Below are 19218 nucleotides of genomic sequence, written 5' to 3'. Positions count from 1 at the left end.
TACAAGGGGTTCAAGGGTCCCCTGGAGGTTTTAGTCACGCCAGGGAACCGTACCAACTTGATAGGGCTAAACTGGTTCAGTGCACTAGGCATCGCCCTAACGGGGGTTAACACCATTCAAGCACCCAGCCTAGAAGCCGTTTGCGATAAGTACGCCGACGTTTTCGATGGCACTTTAGGAAAATATACGGGTCCCCCCATTTCCTTGCAGTTAAACCCAGCAATCCAACCAATTAAAATAAGAGCCAGGAGGGTACCCTTTGCCCTCAAAGAAAAAATTGAAAACGAACTTGATCGCCTCGTAGGACTAGGGGTGCTTGAGCCAACAGAAGGGGGAACCTGGGAGACCCCTATTGTCACCCCAATCAAACCTAATGGTGAAGTGAGAGTGTGCGCTGATTATAAGGCGACAGTCAACCTAGCCCTCAGCCCCCATGCTTACCCAGTGCCAGCGGTAAGGGACATATTTGCTTCCATCCGCTCTGGCGCCCTTTTCGCCAAGCTTGATCTCACGCAGGCGTATTTGCAACTGCCTGTCACTGATGACACCGCGGAGGCCCAGACAATTGTCACCCACCGCGGTGCCTTTAAGGTAAAGAGGCTCCAATTTGGCATATCGGCGGCCCCGGGTATATTTCAGGGTATCATGGAGAAGACCCTGAAAGGAATACCCGGGGTCTGCCCCTATTTCGACGATGTTCTCATCGCCGGAGAAAACGAAGCGAACTTAGCTGACAGGCTGTCAGCTGTGCTGAGCCGGCTCAGAGAAGCCGGCCTCAAACTTAAGCGGGAAAAGTGCTCTATTGGAGTCACATCCACGGAATTCCTAGGGTACAAAATAGACAGCCAGGGCATCCACCCCACCTCTGAAAAACTTCAGGCTATCCAGACCGCACCCAGCCCTAGGAATAAGCAAGAGCTTCAATCCTTTCTAGGACTGTTAAACTTTTACCACGCCTTCATCCCCCATAAAGCCACTATTGCGGAGCCTCTGCACAGGCTCCTAGACAAGGGTACAACTTGGTCCTGGACCAAAGAACATGAGAATAGCTTCCAATCGTTAAAAAAGATTATCTGCCACAGTTCAACTATCACCCTTTTCAGAGAGGACACCCCAATATGCATCGCTTGCGATGCCTCGCCCTACGGAATCGGGGCTGTCTTAAGTCACCTATTCAAGGACGGTACACAAAGACCCATAGCCTTCTATTCACGCACTCTGACCAAAGCTGAAAGAAACTATGCACAAATTGACAGGGAAGCCCTAGCGATAGTAGCAGGGGTCAAAAAATTTCACGATTACCTGTATGGAAGACCATTTACTATATTTACGGATCACAAACCCCTGCTAGGCATATTCACTTGGAATAAAACTACTCCACAAATTCTCTCACCGAGAATGGGACATGCTGACTGCCTCAGCAGACTGCCCATACAAACCAGAGACTCAGACCCAGCCCCAGCCAGCCAGATTTTAGTAATCTCCCAACTTCCAGAATGCCCCCTGACTGCAAACATTATAGCTAACAATTCAGCCAAAGATAAGATACTCGCCAGAGTCCTCAAGTGGGCCACAACAGGGTGGCCAGCTCAAAACCCACAACCCCAATTCCAACCTTATTATAACAGAAAAAATGAGATCTCAACACATAGAGGATGCCTGCTGTGGGGAAATAGGGTCATCATACCAGAGAAAAACATAGACCAAACATTACACATTTTACATGAAGGACACCCTGGAATTGTAAAAATGAAGGCAATGGCTAGAAGTTATGTGTGGTGGCCAGGCATAGATAAACAAATAGAAAAGTATGTGGGTGGGTGTTATACCTGTCAAGAGACCAGAAATGAACCACCCCAAGCACCAATCCATAAATGGGAGGCTACAAGGAACCCTTGGTCACGTATACATATAGATTTTGCAGGACCTATCCAGGGCCAAAGTTTCTTAATTGTAGTGGACAGCTATTCAAAATGGCTGGAAGTCACACCCCTTAGAAAAACAACATCCGAAACCACTATTCAAGCCTTACGAAAAATATTCGCTACACACGGCCTACCTGACACCATAGTTTCCGACAACGGACCTCAATTCACCTCTCGTGAATTTCAGATCTTCGCTATGAAGAATTGTATTAGGCTGGTCACGTCGGCGCCGTTTCACCCATCGTCGAACGGAATGGCTGAAATTATGGTGCGATCCACAAAAGAAGCGTTGAAAAAATTCGTTAGAGGAAATTGGCAGAGGCGACTCAGCCAGTTCCTCTTATCACAACACACAACTCCATGCACTACAACCGGCAAATCTCCGGCGGAATTACGATGGGGGAGGAGGCTAATCACACGTCTCGACAGACTGCACCCTGACACATACCCGGAAGAAAAACAGCACCCCCACCCCGCCCGCACACTTAACCCAGGTCAATTGATTTGGGCACGATCATACACAGATAAAAACAAGTGGGTCCAAGGGACAGTAATAAAACAAACAGGGCCTATCTCATACCTTATAGCTACGCAGGCACACGGCAACATACGCCGCCATATTGACCAGCTCAGACCCAGACAACCACCATACAATTCTGAGCGACCAACCAGTGCCGACATACAACCCCCGCCGGAAATGATACCTATCCCAAACCAGGAAGAGGAACACCAAAATGAAGAACCAGAACCAGAACACCCTCCACCCCTTCGCCGCTCAACCAGAAATCGAAAACCCCCCACCTACCTAAAAGACTATCAGTGGGCAGGTTCAAACATCCAAGAGGAAAGAAATGCACCAGGGGAGGGGTAAGGGGTGTGTTATATATGTAAACAATCCGTTAATTGTTGTGTATATATGTTAACAATACAAAGAATACTGCATCATCAAAGTGTATAAACATAAAGCCATCTGACAGGAAAACACGCGGGAACTTTGACAGCTGTCAAAGTTCTCCGCACAGCGCAGGCGCCACCACTGACAGCTCGCGGCTGTCAAACTCCGGACCATGAGGAAGCCTGAGCTGTCAAAGCGTCCACCGCACAGCGCAGGCGCAACCTCTGACAGCTCGCGGCTGTCAAACACCAAACCACGCGGAAGCCGGAGCGGTCAACAGAAGACAACGCGGATTGGTCCCTGCCTGACACGGCGCCAAAAGAAACACCTCTGATTGGTCCTCGCTACCAGCTGCCGGCTATAAAAGCCGAACTAGATATTCTATGTTTGCCTTGCTTCTAATAAACCTGTTGTTAACTAGCCTGTCGTCCCGAGTGGTCCTTCGGCTACTTCACCAACCCACTGCTGAGGCAGGAAATCTTTAAAGGGAAAGTTGGGGATGAGGGGAGCGAACTGGTGTAATTTCAGATTTGCAGGATGAATTTCAACCTTGTGAGGTAGGCCAGACAGGAAACACCACTAGATGAGTTTATTTTATTGTAAGGATGCATTAAGAAACTTTTTGCAATGAACAAGTACCAAAACGTCCAATGTAAAATATTTCACCACCCCTCAACCACCACCCCCAAAAAAATTACACAGGCATCCGATCAATCAATCAATTAGTAAATCACAGGTACAACAGAGATCACTAATCTATTTTTACTCTGTTCACATTTATTCTCTTTTTTTTTCTTTCCTCTTTCAAGTATGTTGACGTTCCTCATATTTTGCGAGTTGTCCTCTTGCAGCCCAAGGCATTTTTCAAAGCATCTTTGACCTGCTTGTTCCTCAGAGTGTAGACAAATGGGGTCATGAGGGGACAAACCACATTGTTGAGAATGGCCACTGCATTGTTGAAATTTTTCCTTTCACTTTCCTCTGGTATGAGGTACATAGAGATGCAACTACCATATGTGATAGAGACCACAATGATGTGGGAGGCACAGGTGGAGAAAGCCTTCTTCCTTCCTGCAGCCGTTGGAATGTGAAGGATGGTGGAAATTATGACTGTGTAGGATATTGTGGTGATGGCTAAAGTCCCTAGAAGTGAAAAAACAGAAAGGATGAAGCCAATGAGCTTCAGGAGACGTGTATCCCCACAGAGAAGTTTTAGCAGTGGTTTACTGTCACAAAAAAAATGGTCAATGATGTTTGAGCCACAGATGGGGAATTGTGCAAAAGATATGGTTTGACCAAAAATCAAGATGAATCCTGCAACCCAAGAAATCAGCACCATCCAAGTGCAGATACATTGGTTCATGATGGTGGTATATCTTAAAGGACTGCAGATGGCCACATAGCGGTCAAAAGACATAACCGTCAGAAGGAAAAAATCTGTAGTGCCCAAAAAGAAATAAAAAAACAATTGGCTTATACATCCGACATAAGAGATGGTTTTCTTCCCCAATGCCAAATTGATCAAAGCTTTGGGAATGACAGCTGAAGTGTATCCAATTTCCAAGATGGCATAATTCCTGAGGAAATAATACATTGGGGTCCTGAGGTGGACATCCACAAGGGTGATAATAACAATCAGAATGTTTCCAGCTATGGCCATCAGGTACATGACCAAGATAAGGGTAAATAGAAGCATCTCAGGCTGGTGACTTTCAGTAAATCCTAGTAGTAAGATCTCCTCAGTCTTGGTTTGGTTCACCATCTTATCTTAGTTGTGGACATAGACCCTTGGTGAATTAAGTGAGCTTTCATTGTTTAAGAAACTGAAACTAGGCAAGAACAAGTGAAGTGTTAACAAGATCACGTGAAATGTTGATACCACTTTACAATGCCTGGGTAAGGCCACACTTGGAAAACTGCATCCAGGTTTGGTCACCACAATGTAAAAAAGATCTTGAGACTCTATAAAGAGTACAGAGAAGAGCAATAAAGATGATCAGGGGACTGGAGGGTAAAACATATAAAGAACAGTTGCTGGAATTGGGTATGTCTAGTTTAATGAAAAGAAGGACTAGGGGTGAGATGATAGTACTGTTTCAATATCTAAGGAGTTGCCACAAAGAAGAGGGAGTTAAGCTATTCTCCAAAGCACTAGAGGGTAGGTCAAGAAGCAATGGATGGAAACTAACCAAGGAGAGAAGCAACCTACAACTAAGGAGACATTCCCTAACAGTGAGACCAATTAATCAGTGGAACAACCTACCTCCAGAAGTTGTAAAGGCTGCAACACTGGAAGTTTTAAAGAAGAGACTGGACAGTCATTTGTTTGAAATGGTATAGGGTTTCCTGCCTGAAAAGGGGGCTGGACTAGATGACCTACAAGGTCCCTTCCAACTATTCTATTCTATTCTATTCTATTCTATTCTATTCTATTCTATTCTATTCTATTCTATTCTATTCTATTCTATTCTATTCTTCACTGGTATGACAATTGATTCAGGATATTTAGGCCTTTTGGAAAGCTGAGGTGGGAAGAAAATCAATTTAGAAATCAGTTTATTCATGCACTCCCTGTGAGCCCCTTAAATCAGCAATATAATCTGGCAGTAGCTGAAAGGAGAGAGATAAGCATAATCCAAGGGACGTGGTGGCTCAGTGGATTAGGATGCTAAGCTTGTTGATCAGATGGTCGGCAGTTTGGTGGGTCGAATCCTGAGTGCCGCGTAACAGAGTGAGTGCCTGTTACTCGTCCCAGCTTCTGCCAACCTAGCAGTTCGAAAGCACGTAAAAATGCAAGTAGAAAAATAGGGACCACTCCGGTGGGAAGGTAACAGTGTTCCGTGCACTTTTGGCATCTAGTCATGCCGGCTACATGACCACGGAGACGTCCTCGGACAAGCGCTGGCTCTTCGGCCTTGAAACGGAGATGAGCACCGGCCCCTAGAGTCGGAAATGACTAGCACACATGTGCGGGGGAACCTTTACCTTTACCTTAAACATAATCCAGCAAAGACTGCTTATCTTTCAGGCTGAAATTGTATTCATTTCAAAGAATATCTAACAATATAAATCCTTCAGTATGTATGGCTTTTAGGAACACACACAAGGAGGACTCCCCAAAGTTGACAGGTTGAAGGAATTTGCCAAAGATGAACACTTCAAAACACAAAGAGCTATTTTCCCTATAAATATCCCCAACCTCAAGATTTGAAACTGCAGCCTACCTATGAATGATGTCTTTTATGTTCTCGAATAAGCATCTTCCTCTTCAAACAGCATGTCCAGTGTCATTCTTATGTAATTCCAGCTTAGATTGGCCCAAATTTATTCTTCTAACACTGAACCAGTACAGGAAGATTATCATAACCTTGGGTTTATTCCCTGTTAATTGACTGTCTTCTGCCCAGCTATTGGTTCCTGAGTGTAGTTATTTATTCTTGTTTTTGAATTCAGATGACCATGCAATCCCTCTTCAGCCTAACATGTTTCTTCAGAGAAAATAATGAACATTAATTCATTTTTGTGGGTTTTTTTTCTCTCCTCATTCTGTGGCTGATTTTTAGTGTTGCGAAGGTTTGTGGTGGGATCTTTCTCAGTCCTACATTTATACATACATATATACTCATGTGTGTCCTTTTTCTAAATTAAGTCCCCCAACATTTTCTTCTTGTCCTTTTACAGATATAAATGTGACTTTTTTAAAAAAAGATAAAATATAGCAGTACTTAGCCAAGTGTTTTAATAAATTACCTTCTTGCATATGGAAGATTGACAGGTCAGACCTCCAAGTCAGATCTACATATGATTTTATTGGATTATGATAATAAAACAAATGGGCAAGGGAAAAACCCACCAGATTATCATTTGATATTGGCTGTACTATACTATAAAAAATACAGTTAAGTGTCCATCTGCTCAATTCTTCATTCTTCTTCCTCTTATGCAATTTTCAAATCAAGGTTTGGGTTCCATTTGTAATCATTTGCTTAATTGTTAGAAGGCATGCAAGGCTTCCTATTACACTTAACTAACTGTATCAATTTCCCCAAATTGGTATAGATCAGATATGTCAAAATCACGACATCACATGACGTCGCACGACTTATCAAAGCTTTTTCACCACTGCCGGTAATGGGGTGAGCGCGGTTTCTTCATGATGCGTCTGGCCCATGGGCCAGCAGTTTGACACCCCTGCTGTAGAGTTTTAAGTGTCCCTGCTAAGCTGCAAAACACAGCTTTACAAAATCCAGAAAAGGATTTTGTAAAGGAACACAAAGGCTCAAATATAATTTTGTCAGGAGCAAAAGACCAAGTCTTGACATAAATTGATTTATTGTTAAAAAGCCTAGGCACAGAAATCTTCTCAACTGATGGTCAGAACCTGCTTAGGGTCAACAAAATCAAAGAGGATTGGAGTTAGCTCACTTGTGGCTGTGTAGGGATTCTAGGCTGATCCCTCTTTTAACTCCACACCCAGGTTTTGCTACTCCTACTTCTACATATTTCCCATTATGCTAAATAAATTAAATCCACCAAGAAAATGTGAATCAGAGCGATTTCTCCCTCAGCTTCCAAAACCTTCAAAAGGAAATTGGAATCTTACAGCCACTGAAAGGAGATGGATACATTTCAAACGTTATGGGAAAAAATTGTTTTAGAAAATACTGTATACATTTAAAGAAGACTCTCACCCTTTGCTTTGAGTTACTTATAAAGTAACAAAGATGGGATAAACAAAAATAAATAATAGTACAATAATAATAATAATAATAATAATAATAATAATAATAATAATAATAATAATAATAATAATAATAATAGAGTTGGAAGGGACCTTGGAGGTCTTCTCGTCCAACCCCCTGCTCAGGCAGGAAACTCTATACCATTTCAGGCAAATGATTGTCCAGTCTCTTCTTAAAAACCTCCAGTGTTGGAGCATTCACCACCTCTGGAGGCAGGTTGTTCCACTGGTTAATTGTTCTAACTGTCAGGAAGTTTCTCCTTAGTTCTAGGTTGCTTCTCTCCTTGACTAGTTTACAAATTTGTCTTTTCTTTTTTAAAAAAGTTCAATTTATTAACTCCCTAAAAGCAATAAATCTTTGTGCTTATAAGAAATAATAATAATAATAATAATAATAATAATAATAATAATAATAATAATAATAATAATAATAATAATAATAATAATAATAATAATAATAATAATAATAATAATAATAATAATAATAATAATAATAATAATAATAATAATAATAATAATAATAATAATAATAAAAACAACAACAACAACAACAACAACAACAACTTGGTATGGAATGAATAAGTTAGGCACCTCAGAGTCCATGTGTTGACCAAACTTCGATTGAAGGCTCTTTTGCTATTAAATGTTAGATTGTGCTTTGATTTAGGTCTGAAGACTAAATGGTAAGCATGTGGTGATATGAAGATAAAAGTTCTTTCTGAGTCTTTCAAAGAAGTGCTTCTTTCTTTAAGACCTGCAGAAAAGAGCCAGGAGAAGCTTTGAAAAGATAATTTGCTTTAAGTAGCTGAGAGATACCATACTGATGTCCCTAAGGGATTCTGTTTGAAGTTCTTAGCTACAGAAAAATTGAAAGTCCATGAAGTTGCTTCTTCACCACCACAAACTGTTAGAGGGTGTAGACTCCAGAAAGAAGCTTTTGAGAACATTTTCTGATAGATATTAAGAAAATCCACCTATCCCTTCTTGAGGGTAAATCCTTCCTCTTCATTTAACAAGTTCAAGATTGGGGAATAGCTCTTCCTGATCTCAAACAACCTATTTTTACTGAAAATGCCTTTCACCTAAATCAAAAAATAATTTGATGGACCGTTAATGAACTTTGGATAATTTTGACCTTCCAAAGCTTACCTTAAAAGTTATTTACTTTGGTGTGATAGATGTATGTGTCATTCCAGAGCAATCAATTTCAGAGATATAGTTAAGCTTATTTAGATTATCCCTTGGGGTAACTTCCATCTATAAGGGGTGATACGGTGGCTAAGCAGTTAAGATGCTGGGCTTGTTGGTTGGAAAGCTGGACAGCCCACGTTCGATACCCAAGCACCACACAATGGGGTGAGGTCCCATCCTCATCCCAGCTCCTGCCAATCTAGCTATTCAAAAAACATGCAAATAGTTAAATAGGTACCAATTTGGTGAGAACGTAACCATGCTTCGTGACATCATGCTGGCCACATGACTGTGGAAATGTATTTGGACGACAGTAGCTCAATGGTCTTGAAATGACCATTGTTGACTAGCAGAGTAAAATCCTCAGGGACTCCTTATTTACTTAGTATCTATCTATACCAAACAATTTACACTATTGGTTGATATTAGCTACTCATTAGAGGTTGATTTGTCATATGATGTGACTAAGCATTGTTCATTCAACCACATTCTCTTTATTTCCAGAATGTTTTATACCCAAACAATGATACAAAGCCACGATACAGTATATTATAACAGAGCAGTGGTCCCCAACCTGTGGGCCATAGCCCACTAGTGGGCTGTGAAGGGATTGCAACCTGGCCACAAAAATGGCCAGTGAGCACAAGTGCACATCCCCACTTGCACAAGCGGTGGCTAAGAGAATGCACACAGACTTCATTTGCATGAGAGAGCTCCACCAACAGAGATCCATACATGCATGTGCACTTGCCAGCCACTCATGTGGAACCATTCCCTCTCCCCACTGGTCCACAAAGCCGGAAACATTGGGGAAATCTGTAATAGAGGACTGGATTCATGTTGGAGAGATCTAACTTCAAAAATCCATATAAAGGGGCACATTCTATCCATAAAATGGTTCCATGGAAGCCAGTCTAGCTAGATGGAAAGACTTATATACAACAACCAGATTCCTATCTGCTTAACAAGGTTAGCTGATGTCCCACCAGCTATATTCACAGTTATTTAAACTGATTACAGGTAGTCCTTGACTTACAATCGTTTAGTTTTTGGTGCAATGATGCTAAAATAAGCGACTTACAACTGGTCCTTACACTTATAACCATTGCATCATCCTCATGGTCACATGATCAGATGCTACACAACTGGAATACAGTAAGATAAGATAAGGTAACATAAGATAAGGTGATAAGATGAGATGAGATGAGATGAGATGAGAGGTGATAAAAGACAAGAGACAAGAGATAAGATAAGCTTTATTGTATTTTTTTACTGTGGACACATTGGCACACATTAAAAATGAAATTCTGTTGCCTGCTCGCAAAAGTGTACACATACATAACACACCTATAAACATACTATAAAAATACATCATTATATGCCTACATCCTTACATATGAATACATATAAATATTATTCACTCTCCATCTTGAATAAATAGTGGAAAAAAACTTGAGAGTTCACAAGGTTGATGCTATATGGTACAAAACTGTGACTGAATCTGGATGTTCTTCTTCGAAGACCATGAAGCCCCCTCCCAGAAGGTATCAATAGAAACAGGTTGTGGAGAGGATGTGTAGCATTCCAGATGATACTGCAGACCTTGCTCAAGCATTGCTTATATGCCATGTCCTGGATAGAAGGGAGTGAACTGCCAATAACCTTTTTTGCCGTCCTCACCACTCTCTGCACCGCCTTCCTGTCTGAAGCAGTAAGGCTTCCAAACCAGACTGTAATGCAATGTGACAGAATGCTCTCAACTGCCCCTCTATAGGAACTTTTATAGCCTTATAAAGGTTTATAACCTTTATAAACCACTTTCATATATTTCAGGAATATCTTCCTTCAGTATGGTTCTTGAGAGATTCTGTTAACTATCCACTTCACTTACAAGTGACCTTTCAAAGTTACAATGGCATTGAAAAAGATGACTTACGATCATCCTTCACACTTATGAATGTTGCAGCATCATCATGATCATGTGATCAAAATTGAAATGCTTAACAACTTATTCATATTTATGATGGTGGCAGTGTCCCAGGTCCTACTGAGACCATCAGACAGGTTTTCATAATACCTAAAGAAACCCCATGACACTTATGTGTAACCTAACACAAAGACAATATTTTTCAGACCCTTCAGTGCAGGACAACCTCAATGGATATTCCACAAAAATAGCAGGTTCAACCATAAGGTTTTGATGACTTGAAATGCTATTTGAAAGGACGAAATAAATGTATATTTGTCAACCTCACAAACCAGATACACCAAGTCCACAAAGAACGATGTTCTCAGGTTTTCCTTGGACCGTTAATAAAGACTGCAACCTGTCTCAACAGATCTTTCAAGGCTTCCTGAACTTGATGGTTTCTCAAGCTGTAAATGAAAGGATTGAGCAAAGGGGAAACAATGGTGTTGAGAATGGCCACTATTTTGCCAAACTCTACTCTGCTTGCCTGGGATGGGTTGATATAAAGGAAGATGCAGCTCCCGTAGGTGATGGACACAACAATGAAGTGAGAGGCACAGGTGGAAAATGCCTTCTTTCTCCCTGTAGAAGATGGGATGGTCAAGATAGTTTTTATTATGTTGACATAGGAAACTACTGAAATGCTTAAAGTCCCCAACAATGAAAATGCAGCAGTGACCAACTCAAACAGTTCAAGAAGTCTAGTGTCCCCACAAAGGAGTTGGATCAATGGTGTGTTGTCACAGAAGAAATGGTCCAGGACGTTTGAGTTGCACATTGGAAGCTGTAGGAAGATCACAAAGTGACCAATGATGATGAGGAAGCTTCCAATCCAGCAACAGAAAACCAGCAAAATGCATAAATTCTTCTGCATGATGGATGGGTAGCGTAAGGGGTTACAGATAGCCAGGTATCTATCATAGGACATGACCGCTAAGAGGAACAACTCAGTGGACCCAGATGTAAATACATGAAAAACTGTATCATGCAACCAACATAGGAAACATTTTTATGGCCCATCAAAAGATGGGACATGGTTTGGGGAGTGACAGCAGTGGTAAATCCAATCTCCAAAACAGAAAAATTCCAGAGGAAGAAATACATCGGGGTGTGTAGCCGGTGGTCTATATTGGCCAGGACGATGATCAGAGCATTTCCGGTAATTGTCAAGAAGTAGGAAAAGAGAAGGATGATGAAAAACACGATCTGCAGTTTTTGAACGTCTGTAAAGCCCAGAAGTATGAACTCACTGATTCTCGTTTCGTTACTTTTCATGGTTACTATAGAACTGTGATCAGGAATTGATAGAAGATTCTTTCATGTAATATCAATATTCAGCTGAGTTACCTTACCTTGGAACCTGTGAGGTAACCAGAATTTCATTATGACCCGATTCCTTCAAGTTCCTTTTGTCTTCTGTGGATGCCCAGCTCTCTCTCTTTCAGGAGGAGGATTGTCTCCTGAAGAAATATTTACATGGAAAGGATATCAGTTCTTTTCAAAACATTTGATGAAATGATAAGTACACCTGACGGAAATGGGCCTTTGCTGAATTTTAGGAAAACAGGAAATGATTTATTTCACATTTAGGTAAAGGTAAAGGTTCCCCCACACATGCATGCTAGTCGTTTCCAACTCTAGGGGCCGGTGCTCATCTCCGTTTCAAAGCCAAAGAGCCAGCGCTTGTCCGAGGACGTCTCCATGGTTATGTGGCTGGCATGACTAGACGCCAAAGGCGCACGGAATGCTGTTACCTTCCCACCGTAGTGGTCCCTATTTTTCTACTTGCATTTTTACGTCCTTTCGAACTGCTAGGTTGGCAGAAGCTGGGACAAGCAACAGGCGCTCACTCTGTTACGCGGCACTCGGGATTCGACCCGCCAAACTGCTGACCATCTGATCGACAAGCTCAGCGTCCTAACCCACTGAGCCACCGCGTCCCTATGTTTCACATTTAATTTTGTGAAAATATGAAATGATTTTCTGTTATTTCTGTTGTTCTGTTCTGCTATTGTGAGAATCTGCCTTTTTTCTAATTGTCATATACACTGAAGGACAATAATTGTTGTGGATGTTTTACAGTATGTGAGTCTAATTATAAGTACATTCATTTACCCTAAAATGTGAATCCTCCAGTTCTAAATAACTTTTTAAAAAATGATTGGTACCGTTCAGCTACTTTACTGACATGGGTACATTTTGACAAAAAGTAATATAACAGAGATAATAATAATAATAATAATAATAATAATAATAATAATAATAATAATAATAATAATAATAATAATAATAATAATAATAATAATAATAATAATAATAATAATAATGGAAGGTACCTTGGAAGTCATCTAGTCCAACCCCCTGCTCAGGCAGGAAACCCTACATCATTTCAGACAAATGGTTGTCCAATCTCTTCTTAAAAAGTTCCATTGTTGGAGCACCCACAACTTCTTGAGGCAGGTTGTTTCACTGATTAATTGCTCTCATTGTCAGGAAATTGCTTCTATATACAGTATATGGTCTATATGTTAAAGAGAAGAATGTAACCTTTTTGTTCTACATTACATTGTGATTTTAAATCAGTTTAATTCATTAGCCCTTTAAGTGAACAAATCTTTTGGAATATGTAATATACATCCAAATTATATGGTTCATCAGTCGTGAAACTCTAAAACAGAGGATGATCCTAGTCTGAATATCATGCTAGGCACCTCAGGATCTGTGTGTCCATATATTTCCCTTAACCAAATCCCAATTGAAGCATCTTCGAAAATTTCTATGAAATGGTAGGTTGTGCTGTAATTCAGAAGCAAAAACTGAATGGTGAATGTGGGGAAGTGGTGATACAAAGACAGAAATTGTCTCTGACTCCTTCATAGAAATTCACCTTTCCGTAGCATCATTCAACACCTGGTGAAGGCAGCTAAGATAAGCTGGTTAATTGTTTTAAACAACTGCAGACAAATGCTCTGTTAAGGCTGCTAAGGGGTGCTTAGTTTACCAATGGCTGGAAAAACGAGATAGAGAGTAAAAATTTAACTTCTATTACTAAGCAAAAAAAATATCCCAGACAACACGTTGGTCATCAAGCACTACTGAATTATCACTTGTTGTTTGTATCTTATGATTTGTATCTTATGATTTATGATCTACCTCTTTGTTCTTTGTATGTACACTGAGAGCTTATGTGCCAGAGACAATTTCCTTGTCTGTCCAATCACACTTGACCAATAAAGAATATTCCCATTCCTATTTCTAAAAAAGTTCACATAATTCATTGGGCTCCTAAGCTTAGAAAACTTTGCTTTTTTGCAAAAAAAAATATAATATACTCACACTTTATCTTTCTTCAGTCTTGGAGTAGTAAAATAGGGGAAAATCTTAGTATGGAATGAACGAGCCAGATTCCTCAGCATTGATGTGTCCAGGTATCTTATCTGTCCATACCAGTTGAAGGCTTTTTAAAAAAAACCACAATTGTTAAATCTAGAGTGTACTGCAGTTCACATGTGCAAATTGAAAAGGTGAATATGAGCATGTGGTGATATGCAGATAACAGGTGTGACTCCATCAAAGAAATGCTTTCTTCAATAAATGTAGAAGGCATTCAGGAGAAGCTGGCAAAATGCATTTGCTTTAAGTAGCTGAGGGATGCTACATTGATGTCCCTAATGGATTATGTTTAGCAAATATGCTGGTGTCTTAAGTTGCTTCTCCATTACTATAATCATCAAAAGGCTATAGAATCCAGGTAGAAACTTTTGAGAACTTCCTGCTGTAGATATTGAGCAAATCCTGATGTCCTTCCTTGAGTGGTAGTCCTTCTTCATTTAACAATATCAAAATTGGGGAATAGCTGAAATCAAACAATGTAGGCTCTGTCTTAGTTCCACCAAAGACCCCTTTCACCTAATCCAAGACACTTCTGTGGAGGTTCTCAGTTATAGAGGTCATGGTTTTCCCAAAGGTGCTTTTTCAAAAAGCAACTGGACTTTCTTTGCTTTACTTGAAGGTGTTTTGCTTCTCATCCAAGAAGCTTCTTCAGTTGTGACTGAACGGTGGAGAATGAGAGGATTTATATTCTTTGCAGACATCTGATTGTTAGGACTCTCAGAAAGAGTGCTAATGACCAGACGACTGTAAGGAATATAAATCCTTCCATTCTCCAGCATCCAGTAGAGAAAAATCTCATCACCAACATATGTGAAAAAATTGGGTAATATGAAAGCCAAATAGAGGGTTAAATTAAATCAAAACTGTCATCAAAGTTTCTGATGGTTTAATTAATTATCTATTTGTCCCCATTTGTCTACCTGCTTTCTTGTCTTCTCTCTCTCTCTCTTATCTATCTATCTATCTATCTATCTATCTATCTATCTATCTATCTATCTATCTATCATCTGTCATCTAATCTATTTATCCTCTATCCTATATAGAAATGGAAGGTTAAAGGCACCCACCCCTCTACCTAAACCCATTCACACATCCCCACATTTGTGAGATTGAAGTAGACTGGACTCCTGTTTTACCCATTCTTTCCCAAATCAGCTTAACATGGCTACATAAAATGAATATTTTTGGTCTGTATAAGTGTGTCCTTGTGCATATACATATAGCTACAAACATAAGGCATATCAGCTGTTTATTTATGCTGTTTGCATTAATGCACATCATTTGGGGAATCACATTATTGATGTCACTTGTGTTAGTTGGAGGAGTAAATTAGATCAGTTTCATAGATTTGGATTTAGTGGAAAACCAGATGCAATGCACAGATCTCCTCCTCCCAACATGAGTCATTAAATTGAGGTTTTACTACATAGGTATTTTTTTTGTTTGTGAATGTAGTCAAACATAGAGGCAAACATGTGATTTCTTGAACAGAACATCCACTGATGAATTCCTGGGTGAGAACCCATCTCCCCAGAACTCTATAATGTTAGCCTTCTTCAAAATGGATATTGAGGGATTCTGATTTGTCCAACCATGTTCTCTTCACTACTGATTCATTTCACTGTCAAGATTCCAACTGACAAACACAACAAAGTAAACATAGCTGACATACAAAGCTTTATTGAGTACATCATTTCAGCACGCATGAAAGGAAAACCAATTCTACTTAACTGGTGCCTAAATCAGTATATTAAATATATCAGTATATTAAATATATCAGTATATTAAAAATGTAGAAGTGTCCCTCCCCTCAATCAAACAGGTTGCATTCTCCAATTAAGCTTTAAACACTTGTTATGAAAGAAAGTCTTTAGTTCTCAGTAAACCACTTTTGAGAGACCTTGGTTCTCACAGACCAGCAGCTCAATATCTGAAGTCTGCATTTCATTCACCCATCTCCTCCCCCTGAGTCTAAGAAGCAGTAATGGATGAAACAGCATGAAAGTTCTTTGAAGCTTGATATTCCTCTCTTTCCAACACAATTATGGCCTTGTCCATCCTAGTCTTGATTTCATATATTCACCAATTCCTCTTTGCACACTCATCCTTAGGGTGCAAGGTTTATGGGATGGACCAAGGAAAAGAGGAAGCTCATTAAAGAAAGATCCAACCTAGAAGTAAGGAGAGGTTTTCTGATGGTGAAAACAATTAACTTGTCTCTCATAGTTGTGGGTGTTCCATCACCGGAGGTTTTCCAAAATTGATTGGACAATCATTTGACCTGAATGGCATAAGATCTCTTTCCCTGAGCAGACAGCTGGACAAGAAAACAGCCAAAGTACCTTCTAACCCTGTGATTTTATGGTCTGAACCATTGAGGTGCTCCAAGGAAATCCTCTTTCCTCAACTTCCACCTTTGAAAAACATCTCTCTACTCTTAAGATTCAGGGGGAAAGAAGCAGGTAAAGAAACTCCAAGACACTTACATGTAACCTAACATGAAGACCACATTTATCAGACCCTTCAGTGCAGGAGAACCTCAATGGATATTCCACAATATTAGCAGGTTCAACCATAAGGTTTTGATGACCAGAAATGGTATTCAAACTACCAAGTAAATGCATATTTGTCATCCCCACAAACCAGATAACAGATATACCAAGTCCACAAAGAACGATGCTCTCAGTTTTTCCTTGGACCTTTAATAAAGACTGCAACCTGTCTCAACAGATCTTTCAAGGCTTCCCGAACTTGATGGTTTCTCAAGCTGTAAATGAAAGGATTGAGCAAAGGGGAAACAATGGTGTTGAGAATGGCCACTATTTTGCCAAACTCTACTCTGCTTGCCTGGGATGGGTTGATATAAAGGAAGATGCAACTCCCATAGCTGATGGACACAACAATGAAGTGAGAGGCACAGGTGGAAAATGCCTTCTTTCTCCCTGTAGCAGATGGAATGGTCAAGATAGTTTTTATTATGTTGACATAGGAAACTACTGAAATGGTTAAAGTCCCCAACAGTGTAAGCACAGCATTGACGAACCCAAACAGTTCAAGAAGTCTAGTGTCCCCACAAAGGAGTTGTATCAATGGTGTGTTGTCACAGAAGAAATGGTCCAGGACGTTTGAGTTGCACATTGGAAGCTGTAGGAAGATCACAAAGGGACCAAAGATGAAGAGGTAGCTTCCAATCCAGCAACAGAAAACCAGCAAAGTGCATAAACTCTTCTGCATGATGGATGGGTAGCGTAAGGGGTTACAGATAGCCAGGTATCTATCATAGGACATGACCGCTAAGAGGAACAACTCAGTGGTGCCCAGATGTAAATACATGAAAAACTGTATCATGCAACCAACATAGGGAACATTTTTATGGCCCATCAAAAGATGGGACATGGTTTGGGGAGTGACAGCAGTGGTAAATCCAATCTCCAAAAGAGAAAAATTCCAGAGGAAGAAATACATCGGGGTTTGTAGCCGGTGGTCTATATTGGCCAGGATGATGATCAGAGCATTTGCAGTAATTGTGAAGATGTAGGAAAAGAGAAGGATGATGAAAAACAGGATTTGCAGTTTTCGAACGTCAGTGAAGCCCAGAAGTATGAACTCACTGATTCTCGTTTCGTTACTTTTCATGGTTACTATAGAACTGTGATCAGGAATTGATAGAAGATTCTTTCATGTAATATCAATATTCAGCTGAGTTACCTTACCTTGAAACTTCTGAGGTAACCAGAATTTCACTATGACCCGATTCCTTCAAGTTCCTTTTGTCTTTTTGTCTTCAGGAGGATTGTCTCCTGAAGAAATATTTACATGGAAAGGAGATCAGTTCTTTTCAGAACATTTGATGAAATGATAAGTACACCTTACGGAAATGGGTCTTTGCTGAATTTTAAGAAAAGAGGAAATGATTTATTTCACATTTAATTTTGTGAAAATATGAAATGATTTTCTGTTATTTCTGTTGCTCTGTTCTGTTATTGTGAGAATCTCCCTTTTTTTCTAACTGTCATATACTTTTAAGTGTTCGTTTTTCTGAACATTAAAGTACAGGTTGTTTCACTGATTAATTGCTCTCATTGTCAGGAAATTTCTTCTATATATATGGTCTAAATGTTAAAGAGAAGAATGCAACCTTTTTCTTCTACATTACATTGTGATTTTAAATCAGTTTAATTCATTAGCCCTTTAAGTGAACAAATCTTTTGGAATATGTAATATACATCCAAATCTGTTTTAACTTTTTAATGTGTACTAATTTATTCATGGGCATTGTTGTTTAATCACTTTTAATTTTTGTATCTTGTTTTTTAATATGTATTGCCCTGTTCACCGCCCTGAGTCCTTCGGGAGAAGGGCGGTATACAAATTAAATTAATTAATAAATAAATAAATAAATTATATGGTTCATCAGTCCTGAAACACTAAAACAGAGAATGATCCTAGTGTGAATAACATGCTAGGCACCTCAGGATCTGTGTGTCCATATATTTCCCTTAACTAAATCCCAATTGAAGAATCTTCGAAAATTTCTATTAAATGGTAGGTTGTGCTGTAATTCAGAAGCAAAGACTGAATGGTGAATGTGGGGAAGTGGTGATACAAAAACAGAAATTGTCTCTGACTCCTTCATAGAAATTCATCTTTCCGTAGTATCATTCAAGACCTGGTGAAGGCAGCTAAGATAAGCTGGTTAATTGTTTTAAACAACTGCAGACAAATGCTCTGTTAAGGCTGCTAAGGGGGTGCTTAGTTTACCAATGGCTAGAAAAACGAGATAGAGAGTAAAAATTTAACTTCTATTACTTAGCAAAAAAATATCCCAGACAAGACATTGTTCATCAAGCACTACTGAATTGTAACAATTAAAAAAATACATACATACATACATACATACATACATATTAATGCTGTAAAATCTTGATAGAAGACCTCTCATTGAAGATATTTAGCAAATCAATATGTTCCTTCTGGAGTGTAAGTCCTTAACAGAATAACAAATAGCAGAGTTGGAAGGGACCTGGGAGGTCTTCTAGTCCAACCCCCAGGTAAGCAGCAGACCCTATAGCATTTTAGAGAAATGGTTGTCCAAACGTCCAGT

At 39.8% G+C, this 19218-nt stretch overlaps 3 protein-coding genes across 3 annotated transcripts; all 3 read right to left on the bottom strand.

Annotated features, from left to right (window-relative positions):
• Positions 1-3643: 3643 nt before the first annotated feature.
• LOC308676426 (olfactory receptor 6C65-like) lies at positions 3644-4582 on the bottom strand (the record flags this gene model as incomplete). Its single annotated transcript, XM_081342242.1, has 1 exon — positions 3644-4582. One exon carries the CDS (start codon positions 4580-4582, stop codon positions 3644-3646), a length of 939 nt encoding a protein of 312 aa, XP_081198368.1.
• Positions 4583-11043: 6461 nt separating this feature from the next.
• Positions 11044-11649, bottom strand: LOC308676425 (olfactory receptor 6C3-like; the record flags this gene model as incomplete). Its single annotated transcript, XM_081342241.1, has 1 exon — positions 11044-11649. One exon carries the CDS (start codon positions 11647-11649, stop codon positions 11044-11046), a length of 606 nt encoding a protein of 201 aa, XP_081198367.1.
• Positions 11650-16796: 5147 nt separating this feature from the next.
• LOC308676424 (olfactory receptor 6C3-like) lies at positions 16797-17750 on the bottom strand (the record flags this gene model as incomplete). Its single annotated transcript, XM_081342240.1, has 1 exon — positions 16797-17750. The coding sequence occupies one exon, from the start codon at positions 17748-17750 to the stop codon at positions 16797-16799; it is 954 nt and encodes a 317-aa protein (XP_081198366.1).
• Positions 17751-19218: the final 1468 nt, after the last annotated feature.

The sequence above is a fragment of the Vipera berus genome, assembly GCF_964194415.1.
Source record: "Vipera berus genome assembly, chromosome: W".
Classification (NCBI taxonomy): domain Eukaryota; kingdom Metazoa; phylum Chordata; class Lepidosauria; order Squamata; family Viperidae; genus Vipera; species Vipera berus.
The sequence above is the reverse complement of the archived record's forward strand: the minus strand, read 5'-3'. Positions and strand labels throughout refer to the sequence as shown.